Raw genomic sequence first — 13,875 nt, 5'->3', positions numbered from 1 at the left:
AGAACTTTTCACCCTTTTGGGTGGGTGCAGCTGCTGTTCCCCAGTCCTTAGGGGCCACCATGGATGGCTGGCATGTGGCCTCGCAGGACTCCTGTGTGACAGTCACTCACTGTCCATCCCTGTTTTGGGATGATATCAGCATTGTAGGGGCTGCAATGGGAAAAGTCTGCCTTTAAAATGGTGTGCAGATGTTACAAAGCTTGCGGATCCTTGTGAGGTGATTAATGGCTTTGCAGATGTACAATAAGCTAATTCCACTGGCAGAAGTGGCAGAACCTGTATTTCTCTTTTATTTTTTTCCATATTTGGCTTTTATGCTAAACTTCAGTCCTCTTATATCAATGGGATATTTCTTTTCTGTGATCCAAGGTTTGGATCGGCACTGCAGTAGTTTTATGAATGCTAGTGTGCAATGGTCTAAGAAAGCTTCTAGTCCTGGCACTTTGCAAGGAAGCTTTTCTTTCTCTCATGGGGAAAGCGAGCCCACTGGCCATGGCACAAAACCTCTGCTTACCCTTTGCTGCCATCATTGATTAAACCTTTCACTGTCCAATGGGCTGTAGAGGGGGATTGTTTAACTCATTCCCAAGCAGCTGCAAAAGGCACTATTGGGGCAGTAATGGGAGGACTGAACAAGAGCTTGATGCCACAATTTGGACAATGTATGTGGATTAAGGATCCAGAGCTAAACACTGAGAAACCTTCTGGGAAGGTTTAGGAGGCTCAGGACACCCATCCTCAGGGACATGACCCCAGGATATCAATAGAACATCTCTCAGAAAATTTATGTTACTACTAATGTGAAGGAATTTTGGCTCTGATAGATTTTTGTTAATCCTGTGTCTCTCTGCAAGATTTTGTTGTATCTTTTGCTCTCCCATCATCATCCCATGAAACTTTTTCCTGGTGGCAAAGCAGGTCCATCACCCTTTTTTCTCCCAGCCACCATTTTTTGTTACCTTGGCTGCACCAGTACCAGTGTCAGTGGAGTACTGGGATGAACCAGATCAGCAAACTGATTTGAGTTAAAAAATAAATGTTAAAGCCTCAGATCTGCTCCTCTTGCATAATCCTGCAACAGTTGTGCTGAGAGAACTGAGGAGGACAAGGCTGTCCATGGATGAGAAGAACAGCGGATCTTCAGACACAAACCCCAAGTCTGAGTCTGCAGGTTTATATACCAGTCACTGTGTCAGTTCTTCTGCTTACTCTGAATCTTCATGCATTTAAAATAGTTTTACACTTCTAATTCTCACTGCATGGTTAATCCAGTCCTAGGGGCTCACTGGGCATCTGTGGAATTCATCCTGCAGTTTACAGACAAATGAGATTGGGTGTCTGGAAAGCAACAAGGCTCCTTTTATAAGCCAAGAAGAGATGTGACTTTGTTATCCTTAAATTGAAACAACTATGAATAGTTCTGGCAACTGTAGAGGGAATGGAAACAACCCCCAACTGCACAGCTTGGCCTGCACTGTGCAGCAATTAAAATAAAGATGGTGGCCAATGCCATCATTGTTCTCTTGGCAGTCTTCCACAATGTCCATGTGAATTGGCGGGGTCTCTGTGGGGCTGTGTCAGTGCAAAGAACTTTCCCTTTGCTGTCCTCCTCAGAGGGAGCTGCTGGTCTCGATGTCACATCCATCGCTAAGGTCTGACACAAATCCTATCTGTGCCAGCACATTGCACCAAACTTTGGTATCTGAGCACAGAGGCAGGTGGCATCCTGCTGGACATGTGCTGCTCCTGCCGTTGCCCCTCAGCAGGACAGTTGTCCTGAGGTCCTCTGACTTGACTGAGTCCTTCCCATTGCTCTTGAGCAGTCACTTGTGGCAAGAGACTGCGAAAGTCCTGGTTGTGAGGGGCTTCCAGTCAAACCAGACTGAAGAAAGGGGGGCAAAGCAGACATGGACCTGCAGCAAGCAAAAGTGGTACAAGCAATTAAAATAGGTTTAAAACCTAAGTAAAAATAAGAGGTGTTGCTTAACTGTTAAATTTCACATTAACACATCAATTTCACATTTTGAAAACTGTTAAATTTCAGATCGTCCTAGAGCCGAGGCTGGAGTTAATCTCATTCACTAATATTAGACATCAGGGTTTAAGCAATATTTTGGGAATGAGACTCTTGTCTTTCCATGACTAATGTATAACCCGCCAACTACAGTGCCAGAAAAGAACTTCATCTCTAATTACCTTGATCACGGCTTCAAGCTATTTAAATGTAATAGTTGCAAGACCTGGTTATGAATAGCAATTAGAGATCCCCTTGCTTGCCTTTTTACTGTATTTCAGTTCATCTGTCAAGCTGTATGTGAATCATTACAGGTTATTTATGACTGGATAAGCCTCAGGGATTAAAACCAGGGGCTTACTGACATACAGAGGATAAATATGGCATACTAAAGCCATAAAGTACACTTTTGTAAAAAATGTCACTCTAGTGCAGAACCTTACCTTCACTGGGTATTCTCAGAAGCACTTGAGGTGCTCTTGAGCAGCAATGGGTAACCCAGACCAGTGGAAGAAACTTTGTTTTTCCAGAGGATTGATGTGTTGGAAAAATAGGCTGGAAATGGCATGAGAAAGCCTTGCATCAGGCAAAAAAAAGTCAGTCATGCAGTAGGGCTAAACCTCTGTTTTAGTTTAGGACTCTGTATGGCATCTGTCTTTGGTTGTGTGCATGTAAAAGGCCACCCTTGTCTGCACCTGCCCCTCTGTAATAACCAGAATGAACAACATTGTTTTTTACTTTCTACAGACACCGTTTCAATATATAGTACTATTTTTTCAGGTGCAGCACGCCAATATTTTGAATTTTATATCTTAGGAGCTTTTACAAAGCCAAAATTGAATTTAATTAGGGCTCGCTCTGGTAGGCAGATCTCCTGTACCTGGCCCTGCAGCCTGCCTTACCAGAAATGTCAGACTTGCATGCTGACCTGTCCTCTGCAATGGCCTGGAAACCCAATTACTGCTTGAAGCACATGGTGTTCAAAGAGAAGTTTGAGTTGCCTGACAAAGCAACTGTGCACAAAACGTGCAAATGGCATGAAATGGCGTGTTGCAGCACCAGTTTCCATCCTGCATGCCAGCAGTGCAACTGCTCTATGCACAAATGCTGCTCCACTCCAGCGCCAGAAGCCGGCATAGCTGGCCTAACGTTGGCATTCTGAAAATAATCTCAAAGTGCTGGATCCTTGAGAGATATGCAAAAATATTTCCAACTTTGATTCTTCTTCTTGAACTTTAATCTTCCCTGCTCTCACTACACGACTCTACCTACAATATCCCGCTCCATTTGGAATCTGCACATCCCAAACCTCTGTGCAGAAGGCTGCCCAGTAGCTTTCTATCAGGGAAGAAGAATAGCAAAAGTGCCAGAAAAAATCCTCCCTCTTCCATCAACAGAATAGTTTTGAAAGTGGCTGTAACCATGCCAAGCTTGACTTGTATTTTTCCATCCAAGCTCCAGCTCTGGTGCAAAGCCTCTATAGTGAGCTAAGGAAGGGCTTGTGGCTGAAGTCCTGAGGTGCAGCCTGTGCTTGAGCTGCCCAGCTGTTAACAAGTTGTACCATTAAGCATGTGCTACCCAGGCTAACTGGAAATTGTGCTGATGATAAACACCTGGATATCCAGCCTGGCTCAAGAGAGCTGGAGTTATGTGTAGTTTGGTTGAGCTTGTGTATATGGTCAGATTTCAAGATACACATGTTTTCATTTGAAATGTGGGGGGGTTCATTCCCTGCTCAATAATGATTGCAAAGAAGATGATAAGTTTGGCATTAACCACTAGATGGTCCTCTTTCTCAAATTAAAAAAAAAGTAGCTCCAAAATAAAGCCAGTCCTGGCTTTTCTCTGAACCTGAATGTTAGTAGAGAACAGTTTCTTTGTGAAGGTAAATGTTATTAGATATTATTCATGTAGTTGACTGAACTGACACGGTTTTCTGAATAGGTTTGAATACAACTTTTCATAAGCCCTCCAAACTCATTTAGTGCAACTGGACCTCCACCCCACTACAGAAGGCTGGGCAGATTCATAGGTCAGGCAGTAGTTTAAGGCATTTGCAAACTTTTCCCAGACTGGTATGTGAAACAATAAGAATGGTGAGCTGGAGGAGAAAAAAGTTGCTGTTTCTCCATCCAACTGCATCAAATGTCTTTGCTTTTAAGGTTTTTCACCTTCTGTTTGTAGAAGGCTCTGATCAGCAAAAGAATTACAGAAAAAAAGGAGATTTGGATTAGTTCTTTGAGAAAACTAAATGGGAGGATTTGTCATTAAAACTGTAGTTTACTGTTGGCCTCTGGTCTGGTATTGTCTTGTCAAAGAATATTTCTCTGTGTCAGGCTAGCTGGACCCTCTTGGGTCACTCTAGCCTCCAGGCAATACCTTTCCATCATCTCCATTCATCCCCCTCAGCATTTCCTGCCCAGAAGCCTGACCTCTCCTTGCCTTGGGAAGTTGCTTTCCTCCTCACAGCCCTTCACATCTGTGTATCTACTACTGCCTTTTGATTTAGTTGCATCCCGGTGCATCCCTGGTCAGCCTTCCCACTGAGACACTCCAGTTATCAGCTGGCTCAACCCTGTTCCTGCTCATAACTTATGCAGGAATTTTATATGCAGGAGTCTTTAATTGTGTGTGAGGCAGGACTTGAGTTCTTCTCCAGGATCTTCTTCGAAGAAGACAGCATGTGCCCAGCCTCTCCCTCAGAAGCAGGAAAAGAATGGAAGTTTTAACACATAAGCCTCTGCACCTTCACTACAGACCAAGCTGTCCTCTAGATAATCTTTCTGGTTTGGTCTTTCACAACCCTGGTTCCCCTGACAGCTCTTTCCTAGTTCCTCCCAAGTCTGAGTGGCTTTCACATTGCTGTGCTGCATGACCTGAGTTGCTTTTTTCAGCCAAAGCATCCACCCTGCTATAGATGGGGTAACAAAATTAAATAAAATCACAGCTGCCTGAAAAGACCCTGAGAAGCCACGATGATTTCTGTGAAAGCTTGTGGGTACTGTACCTAGCACTGTAGTGGTTCACTTGTGGTCTGGTAGATAGAAATGATGATGTCCAGTGAATGAGAATGAAGTAAAATTTACTTCAGTAAGAGAAATGCCTGATGAGGCTCATTTAAACAGGCTGCCACATAATTTATTAGTCTTAATTGCTGAGAACATTTTACAGTACCCTTTCATGAAGTCAGAATGATTAAAAGTGAAAATGAAAATACTTGAATGAAAGAGAAAATTAAAGCTCTTGAAAGTGGCAAGTAGTGTGTCCAGAACAGATGCACAGCCATGATCCTTCTCGTAGCAGAGAAAGAGCTGTGAAATCCTTGGTACAGAATTTTGTGGATGTCGAGAATTTGCATGGGTTCAGGAAGCAACAGTGAAAGAGAGGAAAGCCCATCAAGGGCTATGTACCACACATTAAACATTTGGTTTGGGAAGTTACTGGACCACAGGGCTTGAGGGTCTGAGAAGAGTATAGTGAGGAATGTAAAAATAAGCTACTCTGTTTCTAGACTTTTCCATAAATGTCCTTTGTTGTCCACTGTCAAAACTAAGATACTGCACTGGATCAGCTTCAGGCCAGAATGAAGGTAGATTATCATATTAAAGCATTTTAAATGCTGGCTCTCCTAATAATGATTTTTTTTTTGTATTTTTGTATGGTGTATTATTTTGCAAGCAATCTTTACCAATAGGCAAACATTCTTAATATGAAGACATTGCATAATTTTGTTTTATATGGTAACTTCCATGCAAGTGACAATCAGTGAAAATGATATGTGCTGTGGAAAGGCTCATATTGCAGTGTCAGCAGGACTAGAAAAAGTAAATGGGATGAAAAAAACCTTTTGCTTCTATTTTAAGATGACAGGATCACTAGCAAAACAACAAAGCAAGAAAGGCCCATATCCTGTATATCCTGAAGAAAAGAAACCTTTACTCCAGCAATTGCCTGCTAGAGATCATGAAAATATACTCACATTTTCTGATCAAAATGAATGTGAAAAGCAGTAAGGGAAAAGATCTACAATGAGAAGCTATGAAGAGTTTTATTTACTAAGAAGATACCCTCTGCACACATGCACACAAAATTAGCATGGCAGAAGCACAGCCACTGCCTGGTTCTTGGACGCTGATTGATTTTTAGGTAGGGAGTGTTTGCAACGTTCAAAGGGAACACGCTAAAAGGAGATTTCTGAGAAAAGCATGTATATCTATTATTGATTGTAATAGCTGTAGGAAGACCTTTTGTGCTACCATGGACTTGAAGTGCTCTTCATATTTTGAAGTTATGATCCTGAGTAGTCTGAGTAAACTCTTGAAAACTTGGATGAGGAAGACATTTCTTTTAGCTGCTGTTGGGTGGAAACTGGAGAATGGAAGAGTATTTCTCAGGTTTCTTTACAGTTTTCATTCTGTACATGTACCCATAAACCAAACTATTCTACAGGAATAAAAACCCCTGCAATTAGTGACTGTACTCTCCCAGTGGTACTTGGTGCTTGGATGGTGAGTAAGGGCAGGGACAGGCAACATTTCACCATGCTTCCTCATAGAAGTACCTTACAAAATACCCATAGCAAATAAAATAATTTCATTTCATTTGAGAGGTGTCTACAGTGAAATAGCATTATTTGTGCTTTGATGTTTTCCCAACTTGAAGTGTCTTTATAGAAAAACTCAACATATTTGCTAATGAACTTCGTCCTAGTGGGATTGCAGGATTTCCTATGCAGTCTTGGTTTACGGGTGGGGTCAGGCCTCAGAGCCCCCTTTCAAAGCACAGCCTTAAAATTGTTCCTTTGGGTACCTCACCAGGAGTAGAACATGAACATGGGTCTGTGAAGAGAGGGCCTGTGGCTCCCAGTCAGCCCAGTTATGCTTCCCATCTCAGCCTCTCTGCAGGATGGTGCCCAAGGAGTGCAGCACTTGCCAGTTCAGCTGCTCTCCCCTGCAAACCTCCAGAGTAAACAAGGGCTTAGCTTCCAGAGCAGCAAGATCCCTAACAGCAAGGCCACGGTGACACATTAGTCAAGAGACAGGGTTAAAAATAACCACTCAGAAGAGACACCTATTGTGGAAATACAATATTGTTTGAGATGCTGGCCTCATGCACATGAAATTTTCTCTGCCACAAAACTAGTAAGGGCCTGCTTAAGCACTGAATCACTACTTATTTAATCAGCTAATTGTGTGCTGTGGTGCAGTGTGACTTAAAACTTACACATCAGCAGGTTGATCCCAGCTGTGGGTGGGGGCTGAATGAAACAAGAGCTGCCATCAAGATCCTAAGCAAAAAGCAAAGATGGGACAACAGAAGAGGAACAAGGGCTGGGAAAGGAGTGTGTGGACTGACCGTCCCAGCTTGCAGGCTCTGATAGGTCCCCAGTGTCCATCTGTTCTTTCTCTCCACAACTCATCCTCAGCCACGAGTGTTTCCCCCTGCAGACATGCTCTTCAGACAGAGCATCTTGGCTGGGCAGCACAGAGAGCTTGGCTCTCCTTTGCAGATATAGCTGCTCCCCTCTGTCTATTCCCCCCCCTATGGCAGCAGCTCCCTTCCCTCTGCTGTCTTCCTGGTGGTCCTGGGGGGTCAGTCATGTATCCTGCCATGCCCCCCCCTTCAACATCCCCTGGCGCCGCCCTCAACCCCTGCTCCCTGCCCTGATCAATGGCTTTTTAATAGAGCCTCCGTTCTCCCTACCCCTCCTTTTGTAAATTTAAATCCTGCTCGCCGGTACTGCTGACGTTCTGCTGGCCCACCTCTTGACTCCCCCTCCCTGCTTCAAGTCCACTTCCCTCCAGTATAAAAGGCACATGCCCCCATCAGCTGCCCTGCTTCTGCTTGGAGCAGCGACTACCTGAGCAGCAGCTTCGGTGCACACAGGTGAGTGCCTTCCCCTGTCTGCTTCAGCGCTTGTCCAAGCTCTTTCTTGCTGAATTTCCTCTTTTTCCTTTTGGGCTTTAGCTTACCTGGGTTAACATACACAGCTGTGCCCTGTGCTCAGTAACTTTTGCCCAGTTTTTGTTAGCGCAGCGGCCCGTTCCGAGGCAGGGTGGCTGACCCCGCGGGCAGGCTGTGCCCTGCAGGCAGAGCGCGGGCGGGACCCACAGCACAGCCCTGCACCTCCCGGCCCATCGGCCCTGAACCAGCCCGCTCCGGGCCTGCGCTCACACGGGGTCTGATCCCTCGGGGTGCCTCCAGCGCTGCTTTCAGCAGGAACGATTTCCACATATGCATTGGAGGGGGTGTACACAGCCGCTGATCTCAACAAAGATGCTGGTTTAGGGTGTAAAGAGTTAATAGCATCTTGTCTTCCGAGGACTGCTGTGGTAGGGGTATACCTGATGGATCTGCAGCACAGCTTGAGTTTGGTATGATAAGAGCCCTGTGTGCCCAGAGGGAGAGCCAGGCTGATCTCCAACTCCTTGTGAAGCAGACCCATGGCAAGCTGTGATACTGCTGCTTCACTGTAGCTTCATTTATGGCTTTAATTTTCCCCTCTGATGTTGATGAAAGTTGCCAGACTTCCATCACAGATGTTGCTCAGCCAAAGTTTAGAGACTGTTTGGGCACCAAGCAGAAGTGGCAAGTTGGTCAAATGGCTGTGGCACTGAATTTTGCTGAGCTTCAGGAGCAAAATTATTCCTGAAACTTTTAATTGTGTCAAGTTTGGTTGCAACTAGTCAGTTTTAAAATTTTCATGATTATTTAATAGTTGAAAATGGAGGCACACAGCTTGACTGTGTGAGGTCTTGTTCTTTTTCAATTTTCCTTTTGCAAGAAAGCTGCAGGTCTGAACCTGAGAAGATCACAGACCATCTCAGCCATACAACCCTTGAAAAGTCTGTGCATAGGTAACCAGGCTTTTTGCTTAGTGACAAGATGGAACTGGGTGTTAGGAATGCTCATGGTCAAGTTTGTAGCAGTACCTCAGCCTCTGTTTCTTCCCATATAAACAGTGGTGGGACAATTAAGTGTAGGAAAAATTAGGGAGGATTAGAGATGCTGAGTGCCCTGATTATTTAGGGTGGCATGTTACTTACTGAGGAGCAGTGAGAATTATGTGCTTCACAGAAACACTAGCCAGGAGAGGGGTATGAACAAAAAGTTCAATATATATCAGTGCTGTACAAAGTGGCTGCAGTGGCACAGGACCAGCTGGTGGGCACTGAAGCACAGCAGTGCTTAGGAAAAAGTGTGTACTAAAAGCTTTTCCCTGTATTTTTGTCTTTCATCAACAATGAGCTCAAGGTAAGCTCTTCTTTCTGTAACTCTGTTCGCAAAAAAATCCAAGACACAAAACCAGGGAGCAAGTAACCAGGAAAACATGTCAGCAGCCCTGTAAACACACCACAGAGATGCCTCAAAACACCTTCTTTTTGTCTCACTGAACCTGAGATTTTGCTAAAAATGAAGCAACAGGAGAGGTACCCCAGCTGAAACTGAAGGCAGAATTCACCCCATGTGGGTGAATTCTACACACTAAGACAATTTAGTCCTGATTGTCATGAGATTGTTTCAAGTCAGAAAAAGTTAATATGCAGTTCTGAAATCATGAGTTAAAATCACTTTCCTCTAAGCTGCCTGGTAAGCCACTGTCAGTTTCACCCTTGATAAACCTTCACTGAATACTAGGGGTGAAGGAGATTTGATTGCATTTTAGTGAAAGACACAACCCACTTCTTGATGTGTTTTTGCTGTGTTGCCTGTTTGGTGTATTTGGGAGCATCTTGCATCAAAGATTTTCATTCCTGCTCTGCCTTTACTGAAAGCAGGCTAAGATTTTGGCAGCAACTGGGGAAAAATTCCACCTATACACGAAGAGAAGCTGCTGTGTAGGCACAGCTGAGAGGTTTTCCTACAGCCTCTGAGCCTGTATATCTACATCACATGATGCTGAAGCAAATAGGCTCCTGCTCTATAGGCAGAGGCTCCAGGATGTCAAATGCAGAGGCAGACCTTGCATGTTGCAAGACAGACTGTCCTGGTGTGACAGCTGGGAGAGCTGCTATGAGGAAGCTTGTACAAAATGGCAGAGACAGTGGTAACCAGAGCCTGGCTCCCTCCCCTTCCTGGATGCAACTTTCCCAGCTCAGCACCTTCTGTTCTGCTCAGCCCATCCTATGGAAGCTAGGATGGATCTCTCATTCTGTTGCATCTGGGTGCATTTACAGGATTGGGACATCTACCAGTGGAAACTGTAACTGGAAGTTGTAATTCTGCATGCTGGCAAAAAAGGGGGTAATGGCACAAGAGGAGCATTGCCATTCATACTGAAATGCATTTAGTTGTAAAAAGAGTGTGTAGAACACAAATGTTAGACACATTTTACGAGCAAAGAAAAGATGCTGGTGGTAGCGGTTAAAACATACTTTGGTGGCCAACGCCTGTGGTCATACAGAGAGCCATACAGAATCAGCAGTGAACTCAGGGCTGGGACTTGAGTGTCCTGTGAAGGCTTTCACTGCTGGAGAGGAAAACTCTCCAGTTCTTACCTTAGTAGATGGCCCACTTTATAGCCTTTGCCTTCAAACAGAAATGCCCAGGACATCTCCAGCATGAGTGTTCCAAAAAACTTAGAGCCATGAAATGGCTCTGATAGATGGGAACATACTGTTAAAGTTGACACATTCCTTCACCTTGAGAGCTTTAACTCATATGTGTTCCCCATGTTCACTCTTCTCCTTACAGCCTTCCTACCACTGCTCCATCATGTGGCATCCAATCTCCTGGACACCACGTGCCCAGTGGTCACCAAACCACTTAAAGCTAGTCACTGTCTATGTCCTGATGCTCTTGGTGTCGCTCAGCTTTGCCTCGGGACAGAGCAGGTCATTTAAACACCAGATAGACAACAGAAGTAAGTATGAGTCTCACCTGACATGGTGACCCCACAGTCTGTGCTGCTCTGAGGGATCAGGGCTGGGCTGTCAGGCAAAGTTCAACAGCAAATTACGCAGGTGCGTCCGTGGTGTCAGCTTGGTGTGAGGCCCTGTGCTTCCATTTGCACTTGTCAGTGCATATACAGAACCTCATGTCCTTCTCACAGCCCTTAATTAGCCAAGGCAAATAGCAATATTTTTGATAACTATCAGAGAAGACAGTAATGTGCAAAGGATAGACAAGAAAATGTAAAGTGGTATACATCAAATATTTAAGCACCAAACTTTCAGCTGTGCTCTGTAGACCTACACAACCACTTCTATAAAATAAAAAGAAAGCAATGGCCCAGAAGCTTAAGTTCACTTTACAGACATCTTCAGTTCTGTCTGGGACTGAATTTTCTGAAAGTCCAAATACAAGTGGTTGAAGTATCTCCATTCAGAGATGCTGTGAAGAATGAGAGTATCCAGGTCTGGGATGATACCATGTATCCCAAGTTTAAACTAGCACACAATGCAAAAGATCTTTGAGAAAATCACCAAGAAATCTCATCTTCCCCCGAGGAATATAGGCTGATAATGGAAGGTGGAGTGGGAGAGGGGTTGTGGAGATTAAGTTGTGTGGGCTAAGTGCCACACCTCTCCCCATTAAAAAAAATAGAGATGTTGGGAACCTCAGGTTTTAGGTACACAGGTGAAGTTTCTTGGATTTTGTTGAGTAGGAAGGCTAACAAAAGAAGGTTAAACATTGTGCTGAAAGACTTAAAAGATGTATTTACAGAGAAATTTAAAGGCAAGGTGAATTTTTTTCCTCTATTCAAGCATCAAAATCCACATGGGAAATTCCTCCTGCCTTGACTGAGACTTTCATGTGATGGGGATGATATATATACATAATGCACTTAAATTGCAATTTACTCCTGTTCCTGACAGTTGTCTGTCTCTGGAACGATTTGGGATTTCCTTAGGGTGGCATTATCTCCAGTGTGTTTTAGAATTTCCCTGCTGCTATATCTTTCAATATATAGTCTTTAATACTTTTAAAATACTCTTTTTAATATAGTCTTTTAATAGAACTACAAGCTTTTGCAGACCTGCCCCAAAACTGCGCTAGACTAGACAAAAATCAGTCATGTGTCAGAGCTTTAAAACAAAAAAAATAGTCATCCATGAAAACAACTTCTTAAGTGAAAAAGAATTAACTTTTCATGCTTACCTCTCATGTAGGAACCCCCTCTGCAATCCAGTGGATTTGTTAGTCTGTAGAATTAGTGTACCTGGTACCTACTGCAGAAAATTTGGATGGGCCCTTTGGCTCATGTTAGAAATGTGTGTTGCAGCCCAGATGGATAAAATTAATTTTGCAACTGAATCCTCTTCCTTTGGGCTCTACACATGGAAAGTAACTCTCAAAGGCACCAGTAAGCTGTGTGTCTGCCTGTGGCCTTTCCCTTCTTTTTTTTCTCCTGGGCTCCAAGTAAGCTGTCTAACATCCTCAAGATGGTTGAAAAACACTGCCTCCAAGTGCAGTGCTATATCCTCACAGAATGCTTTGAATTCCAGGTCCTGAGATCGACCCTTTTTGGTATGTGGGCCGTGGTGTTCGCCCCATCGGTCGCTTTGGGAAGAGGCAGCTGAGAAGCAGCCGTGGCAGCCTGAGGCCTGTGAACAGACACCTGGATTTCATCTTGAATGCTTTGTGGGAGCAAAAAGCATTGGACACAGAGGACAGTGACTGGTGATCTCTGTTCCCCAAGGTGGCAACCCAACCTCTGTTCTTTGAATTGTGTCCTCCCCTGCACCTCAGACCTACAGTTCTGCGTTTGCCTAGTAATCACATCCTGCTCTTCTTTCTGCTCCTTGTGCAAGTACCTTCAAAACAGAAACATGTTCAGGGTGCAGGTGAAAGACAATGCATGGACACCAGCACTGAGTGCCACCACTGCTTATAAAAATGTTTCTGCATTGTGCATCCCCAGCAATCTCCTGATCCTGTTCACTGTTAGGTTTATCCAAAACCCACACAGCTTTTGGGCTGGGATTTAAACTCTGCAGTGTTAAATGTATCATGAAACCTTCCTGTCACATTTCAAAGTCAATGGCTGTTGATATATAAAAATAAAAAGCAATGGTTGGAAGAAAGAAAAAAGGCTCTTACCAATTTTTAATGTACCTGCATTAATGGCATGAAATGCTGGTTCTCTGTATAACAATGCTGGTTCTCTTGTTAACAGTCTTTTATAGAGATTGTTAACATCCACTCTTAAGAATGCTTCACTGAAGTATACCCACTGGCCCTCCACAATTCTTCCTGTACTGCTGGAGAGATATATTAATGAACAAAGAGGAGCTCCTATTGAAGATAAGTATTTTCTCCCTGCTGAAGAAAAAAAAAATGGCTAATTGAACTCCTTGGAGTAGTTTTGTGCCTTCTGCATATAATCATAAACCATAATCCAAAAGGAGCAAGGGCCTGAATGAACTGATTTCCTTTAAAACAATGTAATTATTTCCAAGTACATCGTCTGAGTCACTCTTTGAGGATCACAAGCCATGTACTATCTACTCCATTAGTCCACATCAATAAGGCTGGAGATGCAGCTCAATACCCCTATTTACTCATGTTAATATAACTTTGTTATATTACTTTTATAAGACGTGTTACTTAAAATGTGTTTCATCTTGATTAATAACTATTGGCAGGAATAATACAGTTTTATCTGTGGCTTATATCCAAAAAAGATAGTTTACAATTTAGGTAATACCTGATGGTTAAATCCAGGCCATGAATCATTCTGCAAAGGATAAAGTTGAATGGACTTCCACTTCTAGTTGTGCTTTGTGAGAATTACTACTAAAACTGAATAATGGCTGAATTAACCATTGCAGACATTTTAACCCTTCTTTCTCTTTTTGCAAATGGCCTGTCAGGAAGGGATGGGTTTTTATTATAATAAGGGAGTTACTTTCATTTAT

General features: G+C 43.6%; 1 protein-coding gene across 1 annotated transcript; it reads left to right on the top strand.

Moving 5' to 3' along the window:
- The first annotated feature begins 7,850 nt into the window (after nucleotides 1-7,850).
- On the top strand, nucleotides 7,851-13,042 carry LOC136571508 (prolactin-releasing peptide-like). Its single transcript, XM_066571955.1, has 3 exons — nucleotides 7,851-7,900; nucleotides 10,709-10,877; nucleotides 12,463-13,042. Exons 2-3 carry the CDS (start codon nucleotides 10,730-10,732, stop codon nucleotides 12,639-12,641), a joined length of 327 nt encoding a protein of 108 aa, XP_066428052.1. The 5' UTR covers nucleotides 7,851-7,900; nucleotides 10,709-10,729; the 3' UTR covers nucleotides 12,642-13,042.
- Nucleotides 13,043-13,875: the final 833 nt, after the last annotated feature.

Source organism: Molothrus aeneus, chromosome 1 (assembly GCF_037042795.1).
Source record: "Molothrus aeneus isolate 106 chromosome 1, BPBGC_Maene_1.0, whole genome shotgun sequence".
Classification (NCBI taxonomy): Eukaryota; Metazoa; Chordata; class Aves; order Passeriformes; family Icteridae; genus Molothrus; species Molothrus aeneus.
The sequence above is the reverse complement of the archived record's forward strand: the minus strand, read 5'-3'. Positions and strand labels throughout refer to the sequence as shown.

Bases quoted from the DNA above. Each gene is read 5' to 3' on its own strand.
- LOC136571508 (XM_066571955.1), top strand. From the start codon at position 10,730: ATGTGGCATCCAATCTCCTGGACACCACGTGCCCAGTGGTCACCAAAC. The intron at 10,878-12,462 runs GTAAGTATGAGT...TTTGAATTCCAG, and splicing joins ACACCAGATAGACAACAGAA to GTCCTGAGATCGACCCTTTT.